Source organism: Lepidochelys kempii, chromosome 2, assembly GCF_965140265.1.
Source record: "Lepidochelys kempii isolate rLepKem1 chromosome 2, rLepKem1.hap2, whole genome shotgun sequence".
Classification (NCBI taxonomy): domain Eukaryota; kingdom Metazoa; phylum Chordata; order Testudines; family Cheloniidae; genus Lepidochelys; species Lepidochelys kempii.
This window is the reverse complement of record NC_133257.1, coordinates 38,161,558-38,178,410: the sequence shown is the minus strand read 5'-3', so window position 1 is coordinate 38,178,410 and position 16,853 is coordinate 38,161,558. Positions and strand designations below refer to the sequence as shown.

Below are 16,853 nucleotides of genomic sequence, written 5' to 3'. Positions count from 1 at the left end.
ATGGTTAGGCCTTGCAGCCTGCCTGAAAGTAGCAAAATCTAGGCTCTGGTGGATCAATACTGTGTGGAGAGACTTTCAGATCTGAAGAACCCTCTCTGAGGGCAGGTCTACACTTTGGGGTTAAGTTGACCTAAGTTACACAACTCCAGATACGTGAATAATGTAGCTTAGGTCGACTTATTGCGGTGTCTACACCACACTGGGTTGACGGGAGAAACTCTCCCATTGACTTACCTTAGGCTTCTAGTTCCGGTGGTGTACCAGAGTCAACGGGAGAGCAATCTGTGGTCGATTTAGTGGGTCTTCACTAGACCCTCTATATCAACCCCCAGTGGTTCGACTGCCACAGCGTTGATCCATGATAAGTGTAGACATGCTCTGAGAATGCTCCCTCCATTCAAATGTGAAGGCAGGTGGCACAAGTGCTTTGGTTCCTTGCAACTGACCCAGAATCACAGGAGGAGACAGGCAGGCTCTAAAAGCTATGGACTTGCTCTGAGTACACACAAGTGCCTTTTCCAAATGTATGTTTGAGTTAAGAACCCATATCCATCTATTCACCTGGGGTTTCTTTACAGTGCCCATTACAGTAGTATCTAGGTGCTGAGCAGGAAATTTGTAACGGCAGGTTTTATCACTACAGGGCAACCTCTATCTCAGAAGCTCATGTGCAATAGAGCAGATAAAAAAACTTCCACTGGAATGGAGAACTCGTCTGAATTCAACAAGATGAAATTCAGTAAAGATAAATGCAAAGGGCTTCATGTCGGAAGGAAAAAATCAAATGCACAGCTACAAAATGGGGAATAACTGGCTAGGTGATAGTACTGCTGAAAAGGATCGGGGGGTTATAGTGGTTCACAAACTGAATATGAGATAACGTGACACAATTGCTAATAAGGCTGCTATTCTGGAGGTGTATTAACAGGAGTGTCATATGTAAGACAAATAATTGTCCTGCTCTTCTCAGCACTGCTGAGGCCTCAGCTGGAGTACTGTGTCTAATTCTGGGTGCCACTCTTTGTGAAAACTGTGGACAAATTGGAGAGAGTCCAGAGGAGAGCAACAAAAAGGGTAAAAGGTTTAGAAAACTTGACTTATGAGGAAAGGTTAAGAAAAGTGGGCATGGTTAAACTTGAGAAAAGGACACCTGAGTGGGGACCTGATTAGTCTTCAAATACATTAAAGGTTATTATAAAGAGGACGGTGATCAATTGTTCTCCATGTGTCCCCTCAAGGTAGGACACGTAGTAATGGGCTTGATCTACAGTAAGGGAGATTTAGGTTAGATATTAGGAAAAACTTTTTAACTATAAAGATAGTTAAGCTCTGGAATAGGCTTCCAAGAGAGGTTGAGGAATACACATCACTGGAGGTTTTTAAGAACAGGTTGGAGAAACACCTGTCAAGGATGGCCTGGGTTTACTTTATCCAACACAGGGGACTGGGCTTGATGACTTCTTGATGTCCCAGATCCACATTTCTAGATTCTATGACATTCTGGCCAAAAAAAAAAAAAAATCTGTTTCTGCAAAAATCAAAATTTTCTATGGGAAAAATCTTGATTTAGCTGAAAATTTGACTTTCCATTGGGAAAAATTGGAATCAAATATTTTAGATTGGGTTGAGTTGACCAGAATCAGATATTCTGTTTTGTTGAACTGACCCAAAATGTTTTGTTTTGTTCAATAAAACATTGAACTGCATTTCCCTCTCAGCACATTGCCTTATGGGATTTGTAGTTTGGGCCCCCATTCGGAGCTCCCGGGAAAATACCTCTCCCGTAATACAATGTGGATTTGTGCCTTGCCTGAACTCCCACGAGGTAATATGCCACAATGGGAAATGCAATTTACTGTTGAACTGACTTCAAACAAAGCATTTCAATTGGAGAGTGTAAAAAGTTTCATTTGGACTGAAAATGTCAAAAAGAAACATTTCTACATTTCCAAATCAAAACACTTCAGTATCTTTGTTCCCCCCACACTTTTTTTTCTTTCAAAATTTCGATTTCTTGTCCTGAGCTGGGATGAAAACAAATGTTGAAATGTTGGAATTCCCTGTGGGATAGACATTCTGAATTCTGCTCAACTCTAATTTGCATCTTCTCCAAAGTACATTGCTGATGCTGCTCTGCAAACCAGATGGGCTTCTACTCTCCCATGGCAGTGTGTGAGTAACTCCCATTGCAGCCACAGAGTATTACTTGTATCCTATCACTAGAGAGGAGGGACCCAGGACAGCACTTGCTGAATGACTTGCCATATACCCTTGACATTCTGGTTCTACGTTGTTGGGTTTTCCCCGTCTTTTCTAGAAAAGCCACAATCCTGCAAAGGTTTAGGCATGTGCTTAATAGAAGACCATGGGATTACTCACGGTGCACACAGATAAGCACATATCTAAGTCTTTGCTGGACTGTGCCTGTAGCATGTAAGCTCTTTGGGGCAGGCACTGTCTACTGCTATGTGTTTGCACAGTGCCTAGAACAACGGGTCTCCGATCCCGACTGCTGTGTTTAAGTGTGACCACAATACTAATAAATCATAATAAGTAATGAAGACCAAATTCATCTGCTCAACAGGCAGTACAGTAGAACCTCAGTTACGAGCTAACTGGTCAACCACAGACCTCATTTGGAACTGGAAGTACACAATCAGGCAGCAGCAGAGACCAAAAAACCCCCAAACCCCTCACCAAATACAGTATAGTATTATGCTAAATGTAAACTACTAAAAAAATAAAGGGAAAGTTTAAAAAAAGATTTGTCAAGGTAAGGAAACAGTTTCTGTGACTTTTTCATTTAAATTCAAATAGTTAAAAGCACCATTTTCCTTCTGCATAGTAAAGTTTCAAAGCTGTATTAAATCAATGTTCAGTTGTAAACTTTTGGAAAATAAAAGTTTTGTTCAGAGTTATGAACAACCTCCATTCCCGAGGTGATCACAACTCTGAGGTTCTACTATACTTCTGTTTTTCCCAAAACAATGAGATTCCTAACACACTTGATCAAAGCTCCTAATTCAACACACTCTTCAAGAGCCAGCTATGCTGTTAGACAGGGAATTTTAAAGGAGACTAAAGGGAGATAGGTTTCAGAGCAGCAGCTGTGTTAGTCTGTATTCGCAAAAAGAAAAGGAGTACTTGTTGCACCTTAGAGACAACAAATTTATTGTAGCATAATCTTTCGTGAGCTACAGCTCACTTCATCGGACACATTCAGTGGAAAATACAGTGGGGAGATTTATATACATAGAGAACATGAAACAATGGGTGTTACCATACACACACTCACCTGGGATGTGGGAAACCCGCTGCCTGACTTGAACTCACAGCACCCACATTCCAGGAGTGAATGTTTAGAGCAGGCTCTTGGTACTCAGGGGGCTCACTCTAACTCTCCTGATTAAGCTACAAATAATTAAACATTGATTGGGCCAGAGAAATAGACAGCAAGAGACTGACTCTATATCCAGTGGTTAGGGGCTCACCTGGGATGTGGGAGTGTCCTCTTCAAGTGCCTGCTCCACTGACTATTTAATTATTTATATCAAGTGGAACAGCTTCAACAGGAGAGAGAGAGCAAGACCTGCCCCAGAAAACCCCACAGCCTGGTGGTGTAGAGCATGGAGACCTGAGTTCATGTCCCTGCTCTAAAGAATCTGAGTCTCCCAATCCCAGGTGTGCACCCTGGCTAAGGGCTATAACTGGGTGGGTTTTTCTCTGTGTGTGTTTTTGCAAGAAAGGGCTGACCTGGTTTAGGCATCTAACTCCAGAAGAGGTTTTTACGGCTGAGAATCCCAAGCAGAGATAGGCATCTTCCTCCAGCCCAGCTCATCAGTCTGGTGCCTAGAGGGCCCGATCTGGACCCTAAGCCCCACCCCTTTCTTCTGCATTTCACTTCTGGGTAGTTTAGGCAGCGCCCTGCTCAGCTTGCTGGCTTCAGAAGATCCCTCTCTCATGTGCCTAACTTGCTCCATGTGCTATATGGGAAGCCTGGGCACCTAACCTGGGGCTGAGGTTTCCACTATGCAGCCTAGGAGTTAGGGGTTACAACATCAAAGTCCCTTTGTGATCTAGCCCTTCGTGTTTTCATCTTCAAGGCATTTTATCAACATTAACTAATAAACCCTCCCCTAACCTTTTGTGAGTTAGATAAATGGAGAAACTGCAGCAGACAGGTTAAAGGGCCAAGTTCTGCTTTCAATTGCACTAGTAGAATCCAGAGCCTCTTTGCACTGAATTTAGCAGAGCTAGAGCATAATCAGGTCCTAAGTGACTTCCCCACGGCCATAGGAGTCACTGCTTTAAAAATCCTTAGGGGAGAGATTGAGCCCACTGACTGTCTTGACATCAGAGTGATCTCTCTCTACTTCCTAAATCAGTCTAGCCCTTTGATGGAAATCCAGCTGTCAGTAACTGCAGAGTACAGAGGGTTAAAGGGAAATGCCTAAGATTCCTACCATCTCGATTGGTGTCCATCTGACGGAAGATTTTCTCTGTTCTTTTCTCTGGTGTTGACTCATCTTCTGGCATCTTCATTACCGAAGAAACCATCTTATAGATTGCCTAAGTGAGGTGATAGAAGCAAAGTGTTGATAATAGATATCTGATCTGAATAGATTATTAGCAATTATTAGATGCTGAAAAAACAAACATAGCATCACATAAACCTTAGCCTGGATTCTCACCACAGATTCCTAGTGAGAGTGACAATGCACAAAACTATACATACATTTGCTCTTTTACACTGGAGACTCTCTGATAAATAACCTTGTTTCCTTATCTAGTTGCTGTTGAATATAGTTCTGGCTTTGGACTTGTATTGTTCCCTATTGCAATATACTTCAGAACAATTTATCATACGTACAGCACATTACTACAAATCATCAAAATACATTAGATCAATAAACTAACAAATGGATGGTTCCAAATATAACACGATACACACACTGTACCATGCAGACAACTCTTTAATCTTTTTGCACATCCTTTCCCCAACCTCCCACTCCATTCCCATTCCCCATTATTTACTTTGCCCCCAGTTCGGCATCCTTCCTCACTCTTTTGTCAGTTATTTTGTCTGTTTATGCCATAACCTTTCCAGGGCAGGGGAACCCATCTTACTGCATGCCTGTGAAGTGCCTAGAACATTACAAAATAAGATATTTTACTGCACCAAGTTTTGTATGTGCGTACACTGACTTAGATACAACAACCTCATCTGGGTCATTCCACAAAGAGAAATCCTGGTGCCACACCAAAATTGTAGTGTTTTCAACATATTTTATGTATATACTCTATTTGTGATATATTATGTTCCTCTGCTATTCCTCCTATTAAGAGAGATAGATTAGAGAATTTTAATCTTATGACAAAAAGAGCCATATTTTCTAAATTGGCTCCCTGAATTGTGCCTGCAAAATGTGGACACACTGAGTGTGCATGCAAACCTGTGTTTGCACATGCACACTGTATTTTTGCATGCAAAACGGGTAATTGTGCACCTAAATCCCTATTTGCACATGCACAAATACGTATTTTCCAGATACCACAGGTGAACATGCAAAATTTGTAGCAGCCATTTTATAAATTTGGCCCAAGGCATCACCACTTTGGTTATTTCCTCTCCCACTCAGAGTTTTTCGTCCTGGGTGTAGGCCCAAGATCACTTAATTTAATTCCACTTTCTAGCTTGCCATCTGCCCCTTCATGAAGGCCCTTTGTTCTGGAGGTTTTAACCATCAAGTCAAAGGGGACTCAAGGGAACTGCGTCTGGAGCACAGCAACACAGCTTCATCACCTGGAGGATACTGTTAAACAACGCAAGACACTTCCTTCTCTGAATGACGAATGTCCTGCTTTCCCAGCATTCACCACTACTTCCTTTTGGCGACAAAACCTGCTCACCTTTCAGAGCTCATAAGTTCATATACAGAATTAGACCTTGAGAAAGACATTTGCCTGTTTAATGAAATATTCATCTGTTTGATGAATGCAATCAAACATCTGTCCCCTAGATTATGGTACTAACATTATGGTAACAGATTGCGCTGGGGTTCCTCTAATAGTTCCTTGATGCAAGTTATAAAAACGATTGTAGGATCAGAAAAGGATGTTTAGATATTAATTGACAACTGAATAGGGAAAGTGATGAGCACCCGATTCATTATCATCATGATGTATAATAAAAATGCCCAGTGGCGCCAATGAGGACTGTAGGACAATGTCTAAACACAGAAGACGACACAGTGCCTATCCCAGAGAGGTTACAAATGTAACAGACACAAGAACAGAGAATGGGGGGATAACACACAAGCAAATGAACATGGTGATGGCAGGAATGGGGAGTGAAGAGGCAAAGGAAAGAAAGCAAAGGAGGACACTCAGAGCTTACACCTGCCTAGCTCTGGTTTGCAGAGATCACAGCAGCACTGATCCTTAGAAATCTTCCATTCATTAAATAGCTAAACTTTTATTTAGAGGGGAGATTAGGCCATCCCAGCATGTTAGAGCCCCATATAGCGTAAAGAGAAAGCCTGGAGCAAAATTACATTAGCTGGGCTCACAGTCACGGTTACACTCCACGTAACCATAGTAAGAAAATGCAGATTTTTAGAACAAAATTGTTTAAAGATGTCCTCATCCTACAGGGTCCCTTTAACAGAAGCGTGTTAAGCGAATAATACATGAGATGGTCTAGGATAGCCAGAGCATGATGGGAATAATATAATGTTCCTTTTGTGCTGAAAATGATGTTTCTGGTCAAATCTTTATGGCCTTACTCAGTTGTTCAGTAGGAAGTTTTCCTATGTAATGGCCAAGTGAAAACTGATTAAAAAACTCAGGATTTGCCCCGTCACTATACTGTGTTTTTAAATGAGAAAGCTCTCAAAAGAAGCAGGTTTATGTAATATTGTAAAAATGTTCGGACTGTCCTTAATCTGGGACCAAATGCTGCTCAAACCTCTACATGGGCATGCAAGGGTGCAAGAGTCTTCTTCATTCCCTGTGCCTCTGGCATGGGACGGAGCATAACGGGAGTCCTTGGGCTCTTGGAACCGTCACTGGTACTAATCACTGCTGATTGCTGACTATACACAAAGGGGAGCACAGATACCTTGGGCTATTGCAACCTCCATCTGTGCAGACTGTCCCTCACAGGCCCACGGCACTGGTTAGGGCAGCTAAAGTTGGCATAACCCTGGAGTAAAGAAAATCATGATGGGGACCAAACTGAGTCCTGAGAGAAGCAGGCGCAGCTCTCTTGGAGGCCAATGGGACACAGGCCAGGTATATACTTTATAACTTCAGACATTTTAAAAGCCAGAAGGGACCATCACGATCATCTAGTCTGACCTCCTACATAACACAGCCCATAGACCTTCACCTAGTAATCTCTGCATCAGACGTGCATCAGGTGGTTTGCGTAGGAGGGGAGAGCAGGGGTGGGGGGGAGAGGGAAGTACACCAGCTTTATCTTACTTTGCTGTTGGCTGATTTTCCTGCAGAACTCTCTCACCCTCAGCTTTCTACATGTGCTGAGTGACAAATGGGTGCAAATGTCACTGCTCTGCCACTTACCCAACTGTTTATGACCAATTGACACCCAGCATGTAATTGGCACCAGCCTTTATTTCACTGCTGAATTTGACACAGCAATTTCCATGGGGGCTGCACCTGCTCCCTGCATTTGACAAAGTGTCTGAGAGCCAGCGGTGGGGGTAGTGATGACAGCACGAATTTCTTTCTATTAAACTTTAGTGCAGTTTTAGTACAGGACATCTAATGAAGAGAACAAGGGCCTGATCCACCACACACTGAAGTCCCATTGGGAGTTTTGCTACTGCCTTTAAAGGAAGCCACATCAAGCCCAGTTTCTCCCCGTCTTACAGATCAGTTAGCTCAGTAAGGGCTTGTCTTCACTACTGGCTAAATTGGTGGTGCTGCGACTGATGCAGCAGTGTCGATTTAGTGGGTCTGGTGAAGACATGATAAGTCAATGGCAGAGTGCTCTCCCGTTGACTTCAGTACTCCACCTCCCTGAGAGGTGGAAGCTATGTCAATGGGAGATGCTCTCCTGTGGACATAGCACAGTGCAGACACCGCTGTAAGTTGATCTACGCTACATCAACTTAAGTTACATAACTTACGTAACTTAACTAGTGTAACTTAGATCAACTTACCTCGTTAGTGTAGACCAGGCTTAAGAGGGATGGCCAAAGCCACTTCTGTTGTTTTTGTGTGACAGCTGAAAGTGCTACACTTGTCCCTTGCATAAGTATTGGGAAGATGCCCTAGCAGCTCCACAGGATAAGGCTGTGTTGAAGTTTTACACTTATGGCAAAGTTTAAACTTCACTTAAACCCTCAATTTTACTCAGGTTCTCTCCAAATATGTACTATTTCAGCAAGGGGGCAGACTCGAACTCTTTAGCTGGATTTCAGCTTTAGCTTGAAAGGAGTTGTTTGTACTGTGGGCGGAGATATGCTGGAAGTGAAAAGGAGTTTGTTATGCAGGCGAGGAGCCTGAGAGGGTATCTGGCATTGTAATGTTTGGGTGGTAAAGCACTGTGACCCCGGTGGGAAACTGGGATGGAAGAAATCTTCCCACAAAGCTTTGTGGATGCTCTATGCCTGCTCCTGCACCCAAGAGGCTTCAGTAGCCCATACATTCGCTGTGATCCTGCTCCAGCTTGAGCAATAGTTACTCCAGCCATCAGCCCCCTCTCCCCCAACCCAGCCACAACATGCTGCCAACCTGTCATGCAGGGCTGATGCACACCAGACATGGTCTTCCAGATCATGCCACCACCTTGGGGGAAATTCCTTTGGGGATGTCAGTGGCTGACAAAAGTCACGACACTCAAAATTAAGCCTCAAACTCCATCCTTACAGCAAAAATGAAGTGCTGCAGCTTAATCGATGAGGGAGCTAAAGGACTGGAGTTCTCACTCCCAAAAAGTGTCTAGATTAAAACATGGCATTTTCCAAATATACTTTAGAAATAATCGTCTGGTTTAATAACTCCATAGCTGTAGCTGGTTCCAGAGTCTCTCACAACAGGACTTAATTGAGGCGCATAGAGGCTCTTTGTACAGGGGTGAATTTCACCCCATGTGAGTCACTTGCTACGTATTGCATGCAGCATGCTATAAATAGGGTTCGACATGAGAAAAGAGCTTTGCCAGCCAACCCATCAGCCTGAAGGGAATATGGAGTTCTACAGGGCGATCTGCACTGTCAGTGGTGCTCACCCCTTGGTGGATGGCCTGCACAAAGGCTCCTCAAGGCATAGGGCCACACAGTCCCCCTAGGACAGGACTGAACAGGAGTAACATGGAATTTCTGTGTCTTGTGGGAACCAAGGTCATGGTCTCTATGGTGGCTCTGAATAGGCTGAAACATATGGGAGCACTGGAGCGAGCACAGGCTTGGGGCAGGGCCATGAGATCATCGCTTATAGATCCAGCAGCCAGGAACCTCCTCACAGGGGTGGTGGAAGCAGCTTCTACTGCAACGCCTAGGCTAAAGTAGCTGCTGTGCAGGGGCTGCAGTATTGATTTTATTCCCTCTCCAATCCTGCACAGCTCCCCATAGAGCCTGCTAAGTTAGGTTTTTGCAGGGCTGGGGAGAAGAAAATGTCACCCCAAGATAATTGGCAATTGGCTGGAGTTGCTATTTACAAAAGACTCAGGAATTTATCACATCCAGACATAGGCACAGACTCCATGGGTGCTCTGGGGCTGGAGCACCCTTGGGAAAAAAATAGTGGATGCTCAGCACCCACCAGTCACCCACTAATCAGCTGTTTGGTGGGCCGACCGATCAGCTCCTTCCCCTTCCCCCCAGCAACTCCCACCCGCTGCGGATCAGCTGTTGTGCGGAGGAGTGGGGGCAGCAAGAGGCAGGGTGGAGCCTTGGGGGAAGGGGCAGAGTGGGAGCAGGGCTTCGAGGCCCAGTAGGGGTGCAGCATCCCCTGGGAAAGCTGAAAGTCGACGCCTGTGCATCCAGACACACACTAACTAAAATTATACCCTCTTCTTTCCCTGTGCACAGATCTGCCCAGTGTCTCTTCAGTTTCAGCTCTGCTCCTATTGGTAAACGCCTTCTTACAGAGCATGTGCAAGAGCATGCATGTGAGCTTCCCTTCTCCCCACCCAAGCACTGCACCAGGACCAGACTGATGTCATACAATAATACCCCCACCTAGCACTTTTCATCAGTACAGCACGTCACATTCCAGGCTACACTGCTATTTATGCCCACGCTAGCTCAATGACCACTCCTGCAAGTATGTGTACACAGGCAGGGAGGTCACACCCCTACCTTGTAGTGCATACATTGCCTAATAGCCAGGTGTTGCAGCACTTAATTCCCTCTGCGGATCTGCGCCCAAGTGCTTTAAAGCACACAAAGTCAGCAGACTGACAAAAAGAGAAACGAAATGTTTTTCCTCTCCTTGATTTCACTTCTAGTAATCCCTGGGGCTCTTTGTAAGTGGGGGGCTCCAGTGGTGGTGGGGGATTTCCATTTAAATGATTTTCACTTTGAAAGTGTCCTTTTATGCATTAGCTTGATGTGTTCTCTCATGCAGAATATCAGCCTAGAATATAATAAATCCTACCGTATCAATATGCAAATGTATCATAGATCAGAGACTTGTAATAGGTTCCTGAGGGATATATCAATGATGCAAGCATAGCTCTTTTTTTTTCTTCCCCCAAAGAGGAGGTTCCTGATGACTTATGTCCAAGTGGAACACATTTGATACAGTATCCTCTATTCCCACAATTAAAAAACAACCAAACAGCCCCCCCGCACGCATAACTTTGTTGAATTACAGCTCAGATTGCTAAAGGACATTTCTTATCAACTGAACCACTAAAAATTAATCTCCAATAAGACAACAAAACATCCATATCAATCTCAGTTTCACATGCCTTTGCCACTCAAACACTCACAGAGCCCTCCCCATCAAGCCTCAGCCCTCTGAAATATACAGATGAGAAGTGTTATAACAGTATTATTATTATTATTAATGATGAGGCATGAAGCAAACTAGGGAAATGTGATCTCGATTAAATTACTATCAGGTGGGTGCACAACTGTAGTAAGACCACATTCAAAGAATACTGTAGTTATCAATCTTTTGCCTTCAAACTGGGAGGATGTATCTAGTGGGGTCCCACAACGGGCTGTTCCAGGTCCAGTACTTTTAAACATTTTCATTAATGACTGGGATAACAGAGTGGAGAGCATGCTGATAACATTTGCAGATGACAAATCTGGGAGAGTTTGCAAGCACTTTGGAGGACAGGATTAGAATTCAAAAGGAACTTGACAAATTGGAAAATTGGTCTGAAATCAGCAAAATGAAATTCAATAAACACAAGTGCAAAGTACTTTACTTTGGAAAGAAAAATCAAATGTACAACTACAAAATGGGGAATTACTGGTTAGACAGCAGTAGTGCTGAAAAGGACCTGGGGGTTATGGTGGATTGCAAAATTAAGTATGAGCCAAAACTGTGATGCAGTTGAAAAAAAGGCTAATATCACTCTGGGGTGCCAGGAGTGTCACATGTAAGACAAGGGAGATAAATGTCCTGCTCTATTCAGCAGTGCTCTGTCGAACCTAGGTGCAGGAGGCTGGACTAGATGACCTCTCAAGGTCCTTCAGCCCTACATTCCTATGGTTCTGTGAATTGGGATGGACGGGGGATACTTGCAGGCAAAGTTGCCTGGCAAACAGAACTTATAGCTGCATTATGTAGAAGGCAGCTTCTCTATTTGGGAAGTTCCCTTTAGTCTGCAATAGGGGAGCAACTGCTGAACAAAACTTACTGGGTTTTTTAGACTTAGATTCTCACCGTCAAACCTTAGAAAGTCCCTCAAAATTTTGGCAGGAGGGGGAGAGTTGGAAGCATAGAAACAGGTAGAATGAAGAGCTGTCAAGGTCTATGAGCAGGGGAACCAGAGCAGCAGGGCAAGGGTGCTAATCAGGGTTGGCCCTAGACCAAATGTCACCCCAGGTGCCCACGCCACTACATGTGTTAAACTTTCGAATACCCACTTTTTTATTGCATGTGTAACCCATTTCATAACTCTGATGCATGAATTGCATGCATGATTTATCCCTGTCATATAAGAAGATAAATTTGCATGCTAGGAGCTGTAAATCTGTATTTATTCATGCCATATATAAGCAAATATGAAATACCTAAAACATAGAATCATAGAATATCAGGGTTGGAAGGGACCCCAGAAGGTCATCTAGTCCAACCCCCTGCTCAAAGCAGGACCAATTCCCAGTTAAATCATCCCAGCCAGGGCTTTGTCAAGCCTGACCTTAAAAACCTCTAAGGAAGGAGATTCTACCACCTCCCTAGGTAACGCATTCCAGTGTTTCACCACCCTCCTAGTGAAAAAGTTTTTCCTAATATCCAATCTAAACCTCCCCCACTGCAACTTGAGACCATTACTCCTCGTTCTGTCATCTGCTACCATTGAGAACAGTCTAGAGCCATCCTCTTTGGAACCCCCTTTCAGGTAGTTGAAAGCAGCTATCAAATCCCCCCTCATTCTTCTCTTCTGCAGGCTAAACAATCCCAGCTCCCTCAGCCTCTCCTCATAACTCATGTGTTCCAGTCCCCTAATCATTTTTGTTGCCCTTCGCTGGACTCTCTCCAATTTATCCACATCCTTCTTGAAGTGTGGGGCCCAAAACTGGACACAGTACTCCAGATGAGGCCTCACCAATGTCGAATAGAGGGGAACGATCACGTCCCTCGATCTGCTCGCTATGCCCCTACTTATACATCCCAAAATGCCATTGGCCTTCTTGGCAACAAGGGCACACTGCTGACTCATATCCAGCTTCTCGTCCACTGTCACCCCTAGGTCCTTTTCCGCAGAACTGCTGCCTAGCCATTCGGTCCCTAGTCTGTAGCTGTGCATTGGGTTCTTCCGTCCTAAGTGCAGGACCCTGCACTTATCCTTATTGAACCTCATCAGATTCCTTTTGGCCCAATCTTCCAATTGGTCTAGGTCCTTCTGTATCCTATCCCTCCCCTCCAGCGTATCTACCACTCCTCCCAGTTTAGTATCATCCGCAAATTTGCTGAGAGTGCAATCCACACCATCCTCCAGATCATTTATGAAGATATTGAATAAAACCGTTACTTCCAACATTCTATTTTCCCTTTTGTTGCTGATAACAAAAAACAGCACTCTGAGCCCGGCATCCCCCAAGCCCAGCACCCCAGGCAGTCGCCTGGATCACCTTCCCTATATCCAGCTCTGGTGCCAACACTGAATGGTTGTTGAATACATTAATTAATGGAATTTGTCTCTAAAAATCCAGTGCTTTGTTGGCCTACGTGATGAAAAATAACACAGGTGGAAGAGGTATCATACTTTTAATTCATTTAATTTTTTTCCTCCAGTGATGTGATGATGTGTCTTGCAGCAAAACGCGTTTTATGAAATTTCAAGTCTGTGTGTTACTATTATAGAAGGAGTCTGGAAAAAAAAAAAGAGAGAGAAAGAGGAGAGGAGTCTGTCTGTACAAATTTCAAAAGAGGTCTGATACTGTATTCATTTCCTGCTGTTTTTAAAGCTAGGGCTGGTTAGAGTCTGACACGGATTCTTGAGTGGTCTTCTTGCCCACCTTCTAACCTATTTGTCAGTTTTTATTTGATTTGCGGTTTTGTGTGTTTTGTTATTTTGCCTTGAGAGCCACATTTTTTTTCCAAATGCAGTACAGTGGCCCATGGGGGTGGGGGGAGGGGGTAGGGAGTGTGCAGTCTCAGGTATGCATAAAATAACTATGGTTGTACATGCCCCCCACACACAAGGTGGCAAACAGCCAGCCGAATTCTCCATCTAGCAGTTCGTGCATGAGTTTTCTTTAATGAGTTGTACAGTCGTTCATATTGATATGAGTGAAGAGACACTCTCCATCCTTCCGTTTTTGACGTATAAATGGATAAAATCTGATCTCAGTTTCATCCCTTCAATGCCCCTTGATTTCAGTGGGGTTTTATGGGTGTAAATGAGACCAGAATTTGGTGCTTACATGACTAAAGAGGAGCCAAAGTCAGTTAGTATCTAAGCAATCTGATTAGCAGATCTGTGGCAACTGAAAAAATAGTAGTTTCCTTTGTAGGAAAACTACGAATTTTGTGAACTACATTCTCCATATTTTTAAATCTATCTATTTTAGGGTTTTATAATGCTGGCCATTGCAATCCTTCCTTGTCTAATAGATAGGCAATAGTTAGATTCCAAGTGTGCTTTATGGTGTTTCATGATCTTTTCAATTTTCAGGGATAAAAAATCTGTTTGCGTGAGGGACAATTTTTATTTGTTTTGACTCTTTTTTTGGTTTATTTTGCAAGGGAAAATTTGTAAGCGGGCCAGTATCTTCTCACTAGAATATTTCATATAGTTTATTATGGCACACCGGCAAGGTTATGTGTATGTCTTTGAAAGAAAGAAAAGTGATTTCCTTGGCTAAGGAAAGCATGTTTTATTTGTCCAATGAAGTGTAATGCCCTAGTCCACTTTCAAAATGATCTTAGCTGCTATAGAGTCAAATTAAGAAGTGACACATTGGTCAGCTGGTGAAAATGACCATAAATGGGTGCCAATTATACACTGAGGGGATGTAAAGAGCGGTGAAACAAGTCAACAACTCATAGGAGATGTAAGAAGCTGCAAGATAAAGCAGACTCTCTGCATACACTTTTATACCCTCCTATTAGTTGCTTTTCCTGCTACAACCCTGCCTTTCTGTCCCCTCATCATGAATTTCTGTCCTCTTGCCCTTATTCATACTTCTTCTGAATGTCCCCTGTAAGCAGATGCAACTTCACTGATGGTATTGTTGTTGTACCATTTATACCAGTCTGAATTTGGCACACAGTTTTTAAAATATTCATTCATGCCCCTTAGAGTTAGCTACATGAAGTCCTGTTTAACTCTCAAACAAGCATACAAAATACAAAAAATAAAAGAAGATGAAGGTGGCCGCAACTGAGTCAAGTATACGGTCTGATGTATATGGAATAGAACAAGTGTCATCACTGGTTCCTGTTGGAAGGATGTTCAAAGACAGACTAATAAAAAGGAGTAGGATGGCATGCATTATAATGATTCTACAATCATAAATTGTAATTAGTATGCATTCCATTTCCTCCATTTCTATCAGATCTTTAAACATGAATAGTATCATATCTAATTAGTACTTCAATATCTCCAGTGACGAGGAGGCAGGCGCTTCCCTAGCAGAGGTGGATTATACAGATTTAACTATGCAAGTGTATTATAACCAAAAAAAAAATGAAGCTTTCAATGAATTTGATGTGCCCTCAAGGGGAAAGACACATTAGAGAAAGATGAAAATGGGGAAGAACTCATAAGTGCAACATTAGATAATATATCTGAAGCCATGCATAGAATCAAAACAGAGGGCTTGTCTACACTGGAAAATTATATTAACTAACACAATGTAAAGCGCTCAGGCCATGTCCGGGTTAGGAAAAGAGCTTTCAAACATTTTAGCTATTTCTTCGTACTCAATATGCTTTTAAAGAGGACTTTGCTCTTAGTTAGACCGGGCCAGTCCCATTTAAAAATGTGTTAGAGAGTCTTGGTCAACCCAAGGCTCCCCACTAGGATGACCCACTAGCAGCTGACATGATGTTAAATATGACAGTCCTTGTCTACATGGAGTTCTTTGTAATATTTATCATTATGTTAGTTACCGTGTTCAAACTCAAGGTAATTTCCCAGCATAGGGAAACCCACAGAGAAGCAGCATGTCTACTCAGTAAAGCTTCAAGTATCTATAAACATCTCCATTTCTACTCTAATTGGTGTTCCACCTTTGCCAAATTTAACAGTATCTTTTTATGTTCAAGCAAACATATATAGTAGACTAAAAACATGGGAGAAGATATCACAATAACCTTTTGCACACCCAACATTCACAATACGGCCCCCGTAATTTAATCAGAGAGTGAAAGAGAAAATGTAAAATCCTCCTGAACAGTACATACCTGCACTATCTCCAGCATTTCTGACTTACTGATGTATCCATTTCCATCCAGATCATACATGCTGAATGCCCACTTCAGCTTTTGCTCCAGTTTACCTCTAGATGTTACACTCAAGGCTATGATAAATTCTCTAAAGTCTATTGTTCCATCGCCGTTAGCATCGAAAGTGCGGAATACATGTTCCGCAAATTTAGAAGCGTCCCCGTAAGGAAAAAAGTTCCCATATATTTTCTTAAACTCCTCCATAGATAAATGTCCACTTGGACAGTCTCTCAAGAAGCCTTTGTACCACTCCTGGATCTCATGTTCTGTAAAGTCTGTACTTTCTAGCAAATCTTGCATGACCTCAGGACGTAGTTTGCTGTTCTGTTTTCCCATCTTGGTGTCAAAAAATTTTTATCTGAGGAGGAAAAAAAACACAAATTAATTTTGCTTTAAATTTGGGCAGGGAGGGAGGGGGAGGGAGGAGGGAAGAACAAAGATTCTGAATTTTTTGACACTGGTTGACTTTAGTGCAGTTACTCTAAACTGTTGCCAGTGTAAGCTAGATCAAAATGTGGGGCAGTAAGTAGATTTATCATCTTTCCTGCTTTGAAAAATACCATCATATTTACTACCAGTAAATACTAACCTATGCACTGATTTCTGAGTCTTTTCCTAGGAATTACAGTGAAATCAAATTCAATTCTGATTGATCTTTCAATGCTAGTTCACTCTAGAAACAAATTCTGCTCTTCAGTGGAATGCCAGCCATGCTGCTCACAGTAGCTTATGAGATACCTTTCTTGTTG

The 16,853-nt window shown here is 42.8% G+C and overlaps 1 protein-coding gene across 3 annotated transcripts in view; it reads right to left on the bottom strand.

Moving 5' to 3' along the window:
* Window positions 1–16,853, bottom strand: part of NCALD (neurocalcin delta) — an 87,393-nt gene that overhangs the window by 11,451 nt on the left and 59,089 nt on the right. For all 3 annotated transcript variants that reach the window (XM_073330416.1, XM_073330415.1, XM_073330417.1), the window contains 2 exons: window positions 16,063–16,462; window positions 4,464–4,569 (listed from right to left, as the gene is read on the bottom strand). In XM_073330416.1, the coding sequence (XP_073186517.1) occupies window positions 4,464–4,569; window positions 16,063–16,440 (484 nt within the window). In that variant the 5' untranslated portion in view covers window positions 16,441–16,462. The remainder of the gene's footprint in view (window positions 1–4,463; window positions 4,570–16,062; window positions 16,463–16,853) is intronic.